The following is a 12,988-nucleotide window of genomic DNA, read 5'->3' as shown; positions in this document are numbered from 1 at the left end:
TGTTAAGTATGATGAATCATGCTTTACTGTTTTACTGTCTTAATATTACTGTGCACTCCATTATATTAGACTGTTGCATATGTTGATAGTTTGATGTTTATCTTTCTTTCTCAGCTGATCATTATGGACCCACGGCCTCCTAACACTTATCAGAGGCGTACCACCGCAGGGCATGCGCAGGCAACCTCTTCTTCTAACCCGACCCATAATGATCTTCCAGCTGAGGGTGCACAGGCAAACCCTCCTCCTAACATGCCTATGCCCAATGTTGCTAGTCTTATAAATACTATAATGGAAAGGCAGCAACAACAGATGCATCAGATGATCACTGACATGGGTGATCAGTTCCAAGCAGTAATCAGGAATATACAAGCTCCATAGGCAGCCCCTGCTGTCCCTCCCCCTCCTGTATAGCAGCATGATGCAGAAGGCCGTATGATGGAAAGATTCCTTAAGATCCAGCCCCTCACTTTTGCTGGGATCAGTACTGATACATTACTCCCGGTTAAATGGGTGAAGGAGATGGAGAAAGCCTTCACATTCCTTGGTTGTAATGATGAGCAGAAGCTGATCTGTGCTGGGTACAAACTCCACTATGAAGCAGAGGCTTGGTGGGAAACTACTAGGCCTATTCTAGAAGCTGCACACCTGGCTCTAACATGGGAGATATTCAAGCAAGCTTTCTTTGGGAATTATTTCCCTACTAGTGTGCAGAAGAGGAAAGAAGTAGAGTTGACCGAGTTGACTCAAGGGCCCAAGTCAGTGCTGGAGTACCAGCAGAAATTTGAAGAGTTATTCTTCTTTGCTCCCCCACATCTGAACAATGATGAGGCCAAGTCTCAGAAGTTTGAGGATGGATTGAGGCCACAGATTTCCTCCATTATGTCTACTAGAATCAACCAAGGGTACCCTGAGACAGTCCAAATGGCAAAAAAGATAGAGGATAAGCAGAGAAATGCTTATCATGTTAGCCAAACCTCCGGCAAGCGAGCAGCCCCTTTCTTTGATAGAGGATTCAGCAAGTACACCAAATCCTCTGGCTCTAGTGCAGCTCCAGCCTTACCACAGAGAAGTCAGTCAGAATCATCAGTGCCCAGGCCAGTATATGCCAATCCTAGCATTAAGGCAATAGATGCAACAGCTCCAACAAGTGCTACAGACCTCAAGTGCTTCACCTGTGGACAAATGGGGCATACCTCTAGGGCATGCTACCGCAGGAGACCTGCATATCCTGCTCACCAGCCAGCTAGTAAGCCTCAAGGTTGAGTTTATCCTGTGACTGCAAGTGAGGCTGAGGCCAATCAGAATGTGGTAACTGGTATCAATCTAAACTTATACCTTAATTGTGTTTTGATTAATGATATCATGCATACATAAACATTAAAGCATGATATATAGGTACCATTCTCATATGCTCCACTCCTGCATACACCCTATTTGACATGGGAGTGACGCATTCCTTTGTGTCTCCGTCCTTTGCCAAGAGAACCGGTGTAGCACCAAAGCAATTGGCTGAGGGTCTAGCTGTCAGTACACCAACTGGGTCAAGGATAGACTTAAACATGCTATATGAGCCCTGTGTTATGAGAATTGCGGGCAGAGACATGAATGCTCATCTGATCCAACTCGATATGACTGACTTTGATGTCATATTGGGGATGGATTGGTTAGCAGCGTACAACGCTACTGTTGTGTGTGTTGACAGGAAGATAGTGTTTTAGCCAAGAGGCGAGAAGGGATTCATCTTTTTGGGAGACAAGAAGAAGAAACCCAAAAAGATGGTGATTTCAGCCTTAAAGATGAAGAAGTTGTTGAACAAGGGATGCCAAGGATACCTTCTGTCAGTTATGGATACTAGGACACAGGTTAGGTCTATGTCAGAGATTCCTATTGTAGGGGAATTTCCTGATGTTTTTCCTGATGATTTGACAAGTCCACCTCCACCAAGGGAGAATAAGTTTGTTATTGATCTTATACATGGAGTGGTGCTAGTGTCTAAGGCGCCTTACAGAATTGCACCGACAGAATTGAAAGAATTGTAGACTCAACTTCAAGATTTACTGAAGCAAAGGTTTATAAGACCGAGTATCTCACCGTGGAGTGCTCCGGTGTTATTTGTGAAGAAGAAAGATGGCTCCATGAGGATGTGTATTGATTATAGAGAATTGAATAAGCTGACGATCAAGAATAAGTATCCCTTGCCAAGGATTGATGATCTCTTTGATCAGCTTCAAGGTGCCTAAGTCTTTTCGAAGATTGATCTCAGATCGGGGTACCATCAGTTTCAAATCAAGGAAGCCGATGTTAGTAAGACAGCGTTCAGGACTCGGTATGGACACTATGAGTTCCTGGTTAAGTCTTTTGGGCTTACTAATGCCCCAACAGCTTTTATGGCCTTAATGAATGGAGTCTTTCATGATGTCCTGGATAAATTTGTGATAGTCTTCGTTGATGATATCTTGATCTACTCGAAGAATGAAGAGGAACATGCCCAACATTTGAGATTTGCCCTGAAGAGGTTGAGAGAGAAGCAACTATATGCAAAATTCAGCAAGTGTGAATTTTGGTTGCCTCAAGTTGGGTTTCTAGGCCATGTAGTTTTAGCTAGAGGGATTGAAGTAGACCTTGGGAAGGTTGAAGCTGTAGTAAATTGGGAAACTCCCATGACAGTAACTGTGATAAGAAATTTTTTGGGTCTAGCTGGCTACTACAGGAGGTTCATAGAGAACTTTTCGAAGATAGTTATGCCCATGACTCAGCTTACTAAAAAAGGTGCCAAATATGAATGGAATGAAGCCTGTGAGGACAGCTTTCAAGAACTGAAGAGGAAGTTGGTAACAGCCCCAGTCCTTGTTCTTCCTGAAGGAACTGAGGGGATGGTTATATACATTAATGCTTCCAAGACAGGGCTAGGTTGTGTGTTGATGCAGAAAGGGAAGGTTATTGCCTATGGTTCTCGACAGTTAAAGGACCATGAGAAGAACTACCCTACACATGACTTAGAGTTGGCAGCAGTTGTGTTTGCACTGAAGTTGTGGAGGCATTACCTGTATGGTGAGAAAATTGACATTTTCACAGATCACAGGAGTTTGAAGTACTGCTTCACACAGAAGGAGTTAAACATGAGGCAAAGGAGACGGCTTGAACTCATTAATGATTATGAGTTTGATATCTCATATCACCTAAGTAAGGCCAATGTAGTGACTAATGCACTCAGTAGGAAGTCTGTAGATTGGGATATAGGCAGATTTCAGGTTGAAGATGAGATTCTGAAGGACTTACATGCAATGGAGGTGGAAATAATATTTGGTGAAACTGGAGACTTGATTTCTGTACTGATGGTGCAACCATCACTGCGAGCTCAGATAATAGCAGCACAGTCCTCTGATGAAGAATTTCAGCACATTGTGAACAATATTAGTACTGGGGCCCAGAAGAGTACAGATTTCTCATTGACTTCAGATGGAGTGCTTATGTTTAAAGATAGACTATGCATACCTACGGATAATCACTTGAAGGAGCTAATTTTACAAGAAGCTCACCGATCTCCCTATACTGTGCATCCTAGTGGTACAAAAATGTACCAAGATTTAAAACAGTTCATGTGGTGGCATGGTATGAAGAATGATGTGGCAGTCTTTGTCTCCAAATGTTCTACATGTCAACAGGTTAAGGCTGTTAGGCACCGACCACAGGGACTTTTGTAGCTCCTAGCTATACCAGAGTGGAAATGAGAGAATATAACCATGGATTTTGTTATTGGCCTTCCTTGTACTAGGAAGGGAATGGATACAATCTGAGTAATGATAGACAGATTGACCAAAACAGCCCACTTCATTCCCATGAAGATTACTTACTCTATGGATCAGTTGGCTAAGCTTTATGTGGATAACATTATCAGACTTCATAGGGTACCAGTGAACATTGTGTCTGACAGAGACCCCAGACTTACTTCAAGGTTTTGGAAGAGTCTACAGAAGGCTTTGGGTACTGAGTTGAGCCATAGTTCAGCACACCATCCTGAGACAGATGGACAATCAGAGAGGATAATCTAGACTTTGGAAGACATGCTCAGGGCTTGTGTACTAGAGATGAGTGGCAGCTGGGATGAACACCTATCTCTGATAGAGTTGGCTTATAATAATAGCTACCATGCATCTATTGATATGACCCCATTCACGGCACTATATGGTAAGACTTGTTGTACTCCACTGTATTGGGATGAAGTTGGAGAGCGACACATTTTGGGCACTGAGCTGATCCAGAAGACTTGTGAGAAGGTGGATGTTATACCCGCACCCCGGGAGTATAATTAATTATTAATTCTTCCCCGTGACGTGTAGTTATCACTGCCACTTATGCTGGTAAGTTGTTCTCACTGGTGGTCAAACCCAGCTATAAAATTATTGACCATAGTACGAGTTTGCCTGTGGAAACTAGTCGGGACCACGAAGGTTGCCCCTTGACGTGTCAGGGGTAAGTAGTTGACCAAATTTTATTGTGTGCTTACTGCCCTCTCAAAGCCCTCGAAGTGTGGTCCAAAGGCCCTGACCTCTTATGGTGGGAACCACCTTCCTACTCGCATCGGATGCAAGGTTACTGGCTGCCTCCGACCCTGCATCCAATGCTGCTGACAAGGACCCTTGTGGGTGAGACCCTGTGGCTAAGGTACTATTGGTGTCCTGCCATGTTTGACCCTACCCTTACCCCTTTTTATTAACTTGACCTTATGTGGGCCTTGGGGCCCAAGTTAGGATTTTTAGAGCTTGTGTAGGGGTGGATGGTTGTTTAACCCTATCCAAACAGACCCTAGCCTACACTTATGAGGCCTTATCCAAACAGGCCATTAAAAGTGATTTTCTATATGAGAGAGAGGGGTAAGACTATTCCTTAGTCTTTCTTTTTCTTTTCTTTCCTAACCTAATCGTGAAAAGGAGGAGAGCTTTGAAGAGAGGAGGCGGCAAGGAGGAGAAGAAGGAGAAGGAAGGGAAGAAGAAGAAGGAAACGGCTGCTGGGTTTGGAGCTTTAAAGAGGGTACATCGTGTGTACCTCAAACCAGGTAAGCCAAGTGCCCTTTTCCCCCATTTTTCTCTCTTCCCCCTTGCTCGTTTGAGCTTGGGTGGTTCATTGGTTGCAGCCCCAAGATGGGGATTTCTTTTGAAACCCAAAGGGTTAGCTCGAGTCATGTGTAGTTTCCCCTTGTAGGATGCTTTCCTATTTTCATTACAATCCTATAAAGACCTCTATTTTGACCTCTTGCTGAATCTATTTGATTCTAAAGCTTCAACCACCAAAGAAAACCCCAAATCTGGATTTTTGAGCTTTTGATCCTTTAAACCCCCTTAAATCTTTGAATGTTGGGTGTTTCTAAGACCCAAATAGACTCCAAGACACCCCTCCCTTGTCCCTTGAGGCTTAGAGAACCAAATGGGACAACCCTGGGCTTTTAAAGACCTTGAAATCACGCTTGGGTTGCATCGGAGGCAAGACTGCGTGAGTCCGATGTTTGCCTCCGATGTGTCCTGAGCCTGCCAGGGAAGGTCGGAGGCAAGGTCGGAGGCAAGCCTGCTGAGTCCGACGTTGCCTCCGATGCAGTTTTTAAGGCTTATAACTTATGTAAACTGTGGGGTTTCTCATTGAGGCCTCCCCTACACTCTCTCACACTCTTATTCACTTCCATAGGCGCCAACATATGTGCAATGGGGTGATTTTGAGCGGGAATCGTTGCGCTTATACAAATTCCATTTGAAGTAATTGGTGAGTGGGTTTGGGTGACTGTTTGAGCTTGTTTACTATTGCTTATTCATGCATTTATGAATTATATTGTGACATTATCATTCAAGCATGATTGCATATTTGCATTTATTCTTATTCGATGATGATGATTTGGATGATATGGATTTGTGTTGGGTTACGGTGCTGGGAAGTACTGGCAGGAACCCCGTATTACGTGGAATTGTATATTGCATCTCATTCTTGCTCGTATGCGCCGTGTTGTCTTGGTACCGGGTGTTAGATGGAATGGGACGTTGACACACCCGGATGTACCTCTCAACACGATAGGATTCATGTAGTATATCTGTGGTTAGGCTCAGTTCCCTATGCTACGACCCTTACCAACAGGGGTTTAGGTGTTGGGTAGCCAGAGCACCTGCGGCCTGTGGAGAGTTAGAGAGGCCAGGCCAGGGGTAGTAATGGTTATCGGGGTCTGCCTCTGGGTGGTGATGACTACGACCGGCGCGGGCTCCATAGTAATAATTGAGGTTGCATTGTGGTGAGAATGGAAGGATCCACAATGTCTTCCCGAGTTATTGCAGTAGCATATACCCATTGACTTAGCATTGTGTGTTAGGTGGTAAATGAATTAATAATAGCATGCACCATGGACTATTTGTGATTGTGTGATTGTGCATCCCCTTTTCTCTCTCACTAGCTCGGTGGAGCTAACCCCCGTGTACACATTCTTTTTAGATTTGGATGCAGATGATTACTGTGGAGCCAGAGACCGTGACTGAGGATTATGGCGATGGTTGCCCATGATGATTGTGCCTACCGGTTGTATTGTTACTTGGGATCGTTCCCGTTTTATTATTATTTTAGAGCATTGTGCTTTGTATAAACTTTTATGTTTTACCTTTTTGGTAGCTACTTGATGGTCATAGGAATTTTGTAACTATGTTACTTATTATCATTAGCCAATGAACATCTTATAATCATTTCATTTACGCTTTCGCAAACTCTGACCTGTCTTGGAATGTAATATTCCTTTGTCTTTCGTACTCTGATATTATTGTATTTTAATATTGGTTTATGACTGTGAGTTGGCCACTGCATCGAGATCCTGGCGGTGAGGTGGGATGACGCGTGTCACCCCAATCATACCCTGATATTGTATTTTATCCCTTGTCGGGATAGGGGTGTGGCAGTGGATCTGATAAGAGAAAAGATCAAGGTTGCACAGTCCAGGCAGAAGAGCTATGCAGATAGAAGGAGACAGCACATACAGTTTAAAGTTGGGGAGAAAGCATCCTTGAAAGTGGCTCCAATCAAGGGTGTTGTGAGATTTGGAAAGAGAGGGAAGTTGAATCCTAGATACATTGGCCCATTTGAGATCCTAGCTAGAGTTGGTCCAGTGGCTTATCAACTTGCACTGCCCCCATCACTTGTCGGTGTACATGATGTTTTCCATGTCTCTATGTTGAGACAATACATCCCTGATTCGACACATCTGCTGCCTCAGCAACCAGCTGAACTTATTGCTGATCTGACATATGAAGAGGTGCCTGAGGAGATTATAGATAGAAAGGAACACAACCTGAGGAATCGAACTATCTCTTTCATTAAAGTCAAGTGGAGTAATCACTCTATGGCTAAAGCATCTTGGGAAAGAGAGGACTTGATGAAAGAGGGATACCCTTATCTCTTCGATCTTCCTGGTACGTCAAATTTCGAAGATAAAATTCTAATAAGGGGGGTGGAGTGTAAAATTCGCAATAAATTTAAATTTTTGGAACTTGTGTGATTTGAGGTTCCAGTTCCGTGTCAATGCTTGCTTCGATGCTATGGGCTGCATCGGTCGAGGTCTTAGATCAATCCCCCGAAACACCTATGGAGGATTCCAAGGAGTCTTCTTCTCAACTTGCCCTTCTAGAGCTAGAGAACCCTAGTGGGGTCCCGCATCTAAGCCATCTGTGTCGGATCTGCTACCTGGAGGGCATGCAGAACCTCTCCCTTAGTTAAATGCAATGTAAGTATAATTTAAATGTATTTTTATAGTGTTATGTATGACCAATTAAAATTTTAGGGGTATTTTGGTCAATTTGCCCCTGTGAGACCCACATCCCCAGTGAGGAATCCTATTTCCAACATTTACCCGTACCCGGATTACCCCTGATGTCATATGACATCATTATACAGTTAGAATACACTAATAAGTACGAAATTCTAATTGAAATCAGTTTTAAGAATCAGATTTAGAAAATAGATTTTTCTTTTAAAAACCAAACACCACCTAATTAATCCACTATCTATAAATATACGACTTATCTATACTATTCACTAAAACTTAAGAAATCAGAATTCGTTCCAGCCTAAGGAGAACACCAAGGAGAAGAAAAAAAAGAGAAGAAAAGAGGAGAAGAAGAAGGGAAAGAGAGGATTTTTCATGGAGCTTGGTTCCTACACCTGAAACTGGAGCTTGAGACTAAATTCAGCAACCTGGATGCATAATACTAGGCTACTATCACCCCATTTCTGCTGCTGCATTCAGGTAGGCTATGATTCCCCTCATTTCCCATCTTCATTTTCTTCAATTTCAGTCCTAATCAAACCCTAACCTTATTTCTGCCATTAAAGCTTGTAAGCCAAGCTTTAATAATGAAAATTGGTCCAATTACTTACTGTTTTGAACCAAACTTTGGTTCGGATATGGCTGCGACATGAGAGCAGCCCCATAGGGATCCCAATCCCTAGCTGAATTGTCTAAATTTAGAACCCTAAATTGTTAATTTGGGATTAATTGTCCAAAACCCTCAAATTGATATTAAATTTGAAATTAAACTATTAATTAGGCATGACCCACCTTAGAATAGGTTGGAATCATGAAATTAGACCCCTAAATTGACCAATGACCCATCTCTGATCTCTTTAATTGAACCTATTTATGGTTCAGACCTGAAATTGACTGCTAATTTTTTGATTTCCATCAAATTGCAACTGAACCCAATTAAATTAAGGAACCCTAAGTTAAAAATTTAGGGTTAATCTCTTTAAACCCTCAAATTAATTGTAATTTTTATAATTAAATCACAATCCCAGGCTGACCCACCTTAGAACAGTGTGAAAATTAAAATTGGTGACCTGCATGTGAAGATTAGGGCACCTGGGCCAAAAACCCCATTTCTGCCCTCTGAATCCGATCTAATATTTTTTGACAGAAATGCCCCTGGACCCTTAGTTAGACCTTAGACTGCCTTCTGACAATACTTGATCTTTCTAATGTTTTAGGACTGTGTTTGGACTATATACCCTGTTCTCGTCTGTATTGCTGGGATCTTTGGAGGATAACTGACTTAGTCTAGTCTACAACTTCAGGTAAGGGAATTTGACTTTATTTTAGAGTGTTTATGACCTTAATTTACTATTGTTCTGATTGCCATGCCATGCATCATCAAATGTCACTCAGTGCATATAGTTTATTAGCTTGTATTTTATTGCACTAGAATGCATATGATTTTAGGCTGCATTTGGCAACTTGCATTGCATTGATATTATTGTTATTGTGAATTTATTGATGGTGAAGTACTGTACTTTTATAATTCGGCTATCCATACATGTGCTATCATGAATAGATTACACTGGGCTAGGTTGTATATCATCACCCAGTACTACGTCCCTTACCAATAGGGGAAGAGGTGTTGGACAACCCGTGGTACAGCCGAAGGGTATGCCGGGGTACCATTCACTGTCCCATGTTAGCGTGTGTACTCTGCTGTGGGAATAAACAATAGAGTTGGTCTTTGGGGGTCTAGCTGGTTGGGCTGTCTAGTGACATGCCAAACTGGTGGGTCCTCACCGTGGTAGAATGGCTTCGTTTGGGTGACCGACGTCTGATTATGTGTTTTCGGGACCAAGGTTGACATCTGCCACAGCAGTACTTATACCTCATAAGACTTAGTTTTCATATTAAGAGCATGTTAGATAGGGCATTCATCATGGATTATTGTGTTGTGTTTGCATGCATTTCCTTACTTGGCTCAGTGGAGCTCACCCCTGTGTACACTATATTTTTCTTCAGATGGTATTACTGTTGCTTCTGTGGAGACTCCACCACTGTGGACGCTCTTTCTGCTCATGGAGCTGATACTCCCTTTCTGGTGGAGCACGAGACTTTGTGCTCATGTGGTGACTGTGCGTTCTCCTGATCTCCCTGTTTGATCAGACTATCTCTACTCCTCTTCTTTTTTATATAACACTTTTGTAATACATATTGTACATAGTCTTTTGGGATGTTGAGTTACTTTTGAGAACTTACTTTGTAACTCGAAGTTTCACGTAATATATAAAGTTCTATTGTTATCACTAGTTCTCCTTTATTATTGTCTTATTCTTATATTTATTAATTTCGCAACATTTAATTCTGTTTATTGTGAATGAGACTTGCGAATAGAGTACTATACTTGCGATCCTAGTGGGTTGGTTAGATGTGAGACACATCCAGTCACATTTGGCCCTTATTAACCGGGTCGGGGTGTAACACAATCTAACTACCTTTCTATAGTGAACAAGGAGATCAATGGAAGAAGCATTGTTACAAATCAATTTTCCTATTCATAACCTCATATTCATTGATTTGTAACAATTTCCCTTGCAACAAAAAATTTGCTCACTAATATTGAAATCAATGGATAATCAATTCACATATTCATAACCTTATACTTAATATTTTTATCAGTTTCATTCAGTTCAGTTTTCGGTTTGGATATCGGTCAGTTCGGTGCGGTCCCATTTTCAGCCGGTCCTAACATACCCCAGTCCAAAACCAATCTGATAAGGATCGGTTTGATTCGGTTTGGTCTGGATTTTTTTGGTCGGTTTCGATTGATATTAATGGTTCAGGCTAGGTTTTGACACCCTTAATTTCAAACTTCCCAAGGCTCTTCATAGTATGATTAACATATTAGCTTTAGACTTCTATTGGAGAGTGCAAGACTAACAAAATAAAATTAAGTGGATTTCATGGAAGAGACTTTGCTGATCAAAAGCGAATGGAGGGTTGAGCTTTCAAGACTCCTAAATCCACAGTACTGCGCTTCTGGCTAAGGTGACAAAACGACTATGAAAATTCCTCGGCTGTGAAAATTCCCTGACTCCCCATAGAATCACTTTATGAAGCAGATTTAGTTTCCTTGCTCTCTTTTCTTTAGGCTAGATTGGGTACCCAACCATCCTGGGCATGGCAGAGTATAATGGCTGGTTGATTTACCCTTATGCATGGTCATCTGTGGAGTATAGAAAGTGGAGAAAGCATTCATGTCTGGGAAACTGGATTCTTAGTGTTGTGAACTTCAAAATAGAACACCATGACCTCCCGAATGCACAATTCAGTTGGTGTCAGAACTGATTGAACACTCTAATATGCGTTAGAATCGAGATTTGATAACCCAGATATTCCACCCCTCATACCTCGAAGCAATCCTTTGAATCCAAATTCTCCTATTCCCGCAAGATGATCAACTAGTCTGGGGAGTCTCAGCTAATGGTCGCTTCTCAATCAAGTCTATGTACCATTTACTGTGTAATCTACAACATATCAAGGACCAAGTTAGACCATCGTCCTCTTTGGATAACTCAATCTCCACTATTCCAAAAGTGTTGGATTAATTACATTTGATGTATGTATCCATGAAACCCAATTTAATTTGATTAAATTAGTTAATATATTTTAACATTCATGTGCTTCTTGTAATTATTTTGATAATTTGCAATTACCCAATTTTTACCGTTACTTGTTCACAACTATAGATAGATTTGAGCACTCTGTTCTAGGGTTGCCACATTGTATATTTTCCTAATAGCGATTACAATAAAATATATATATGGACACTTAATTGCATTGAACATTGATCCATTAGAATTCCCGATTTGGTTTACTGTCATTGTATTCTTAAGGAAAATTTTCGGTTGTTAATTTTTCCATACCTGAGAGTCACTTACTATTGCATTTATATTTCATGCAATCGTGGTTATCCAATAGTTAATGTTTGCCGATATGACTAACTGCACACTAGATGCTTGTTGTATGGTGTATATGCATGAATGATGGCATTTCGCAATAAGGTTTCTGCACCCCGATAGGGTGAACATCCGAGTACATGAGTTGTTGAATAGTGATTGATTGGAATATGGTGTCCCGATAATATTAGTTTAATATTATTATTTGAAAGAAATTTTAAATAATTTTAGTTGATCATTAGTCCCGATAGCCATGGTTTATTATACAGTGCACTTGTAATTTTGGTGGATTGTTTGATTCCATACTTGTGAGGGTGGATTGTGGATGACGATAGTGTGGGAAAAAAGTTTAATGAAAACACCTACCACGGGGATTTTTCAAATTATGTCTTTTGTACAATTAAGGATAGCTTAAAGGGTACCCCTTAGGATCACACCACTTGACGTGATCTTTTTCATTAGTGTAATCTCCTAAGTAGGTTTTTTCTATTTAGGAGAAGCTTGGGTCAGACCTTAAATTGCACTTTAATTATTGCTTACAAAAGATTCTTTTAGATAAGAGAAAGAGAGAACTTAAGAGAAAAAGAGAGTCTTCTTCTTCCTCAAGCAAGGATTTTGCCATTGGAGTTGGTGCAATCAAACAAAGTTCGTGTTCTTGTGTTGCATTACTTTAGAGGAACGTGCCTTTAGTGCATTCTAAGTAACCTATCTATCCCAGTGTTGAGTTGTTATCACATGTGTTCATCGATATCCTGTTACTACAATTTCTATTATGTATCTGGTATCATACCACTTCCACTGACACCAATGAAAAGATGCTTGGAAAATGATGTGGAGTTGTCACATCTTACTCAAGATCTAGACCTTTTTATGAAAAGCTTATGGCTTCGCTATCACCACTGGAGAAGGACTGAGCAGCCAACAAATCCCTAGAGATCCTCAATGCCAATGATTTGTGGCGCATCTCTAGAAAAGATAGACTATATTCTGTTTGAATTCCCATTTGCTCGTGCAGTGCGCGCGATTTGGGTGCCCTCTAACCATCAGAGCCACGTCCCCAGATTCTCCAGATGTGGTCCAATGGATCTTGAAATGGTCAGAATTGCAAGTTAAAGATAAGACTGCAAGTCGCTCAACAGTCAGTTTGTGCTCTTTTATCTGCTGGTATATCTGGAGAGCACGGAATGAGTTCACCTTCATTAGGCTTGCTCAATCCCCCTTAAGATATTGGGTAGTGGGTTTGTTTGGCCTTTGA

The 12,988-nt window shown here is 41.4% G+C and overlaps 2 protein-coding genes across 2 annotated transcripts; both read left to right on the top strand.

Moving 5' to 3' along the window:
* The first annotated feature begins 438 nt into the window (after positions 1 to 438).
* LOC122665591 lies at positions 439 to 1,266 on the top strand. The gene has a single exon (XM_043861746.1). It carries the CDS (start codon positions 439 to 441, stop codon positions 1,264 to 1,266), a length of 828 nt encoding a protein of 275 aa, XP_043717681.1.
* Positions 1,267 to 3,803: 2,537 nt separating this feature from the next.
* LOC122665590 lies at positions 3,804 to 9,936 on the top strand. The gene is made up of 3 exons (XM_043861745.1): positions 3,804 to 3,958; positions 6,916 to 7,436; positions 9,797 to 9,936. Exons 1-3 carry the CDS (start codon positions 3,804 to 3,806, stop codon positions 9,934 to 9,936), a joined length of 816 nt encoding a protein of 271 aa, XP_043717680.1.
* The last annotated feature ends 3,052 nt before the right edge of the window (positions 9,937 to 12,988 follow it).

Source organism: Telopea speciosissima, chromosome 6 (assembly GCF_018873765.1).
Source record: "Telopea speciosissima isolate NSW1024214 ecotype Mountain lineage chromosome 6, Tspe_v1, whole genome shotgun sequence".
Classification (NCBI taxonomy): Eukaryota; Viridiplantae; Streptophyta; class Magnoliopsida; order Proteales; family Proteaceae; genus Telopea; species Telopea speciosissima.
Note: the sequence above shows the minus strand (reverse complement) of the source record. Positions and strands in the feature narration are given on the sequence as shown.

Coding starts and splice junctions, on each gene's coding strand:
- LOC122665590 (XM_043861745.1), top strand. CDS start 3,804: ATGATAGACAGATTGACCAAAACAGCCCACTTCATTCCCATGAAGATT. Junction 3,959..6,915: donor GACCCCAGACTTACTTCAAG/GTTTTGGAAGAG, acceptor TTGTCGGGATAG/GGGTGTGGCAGTGGATCTGA. Junction 7,437..9,796: donor TTATCTCTTCGATCTTCCTG/GTACGTCAAATT, acceptor ATTTTTCTTCAG/ATGGTATTACTGTTGCTTCT.
- LOC122665591 (XM_043861746.1), top strand. CDS start 439: ATGGAAAGATTCCTTAAGATCCAGCCCCTCACTTTTGCTGGGATCAGT.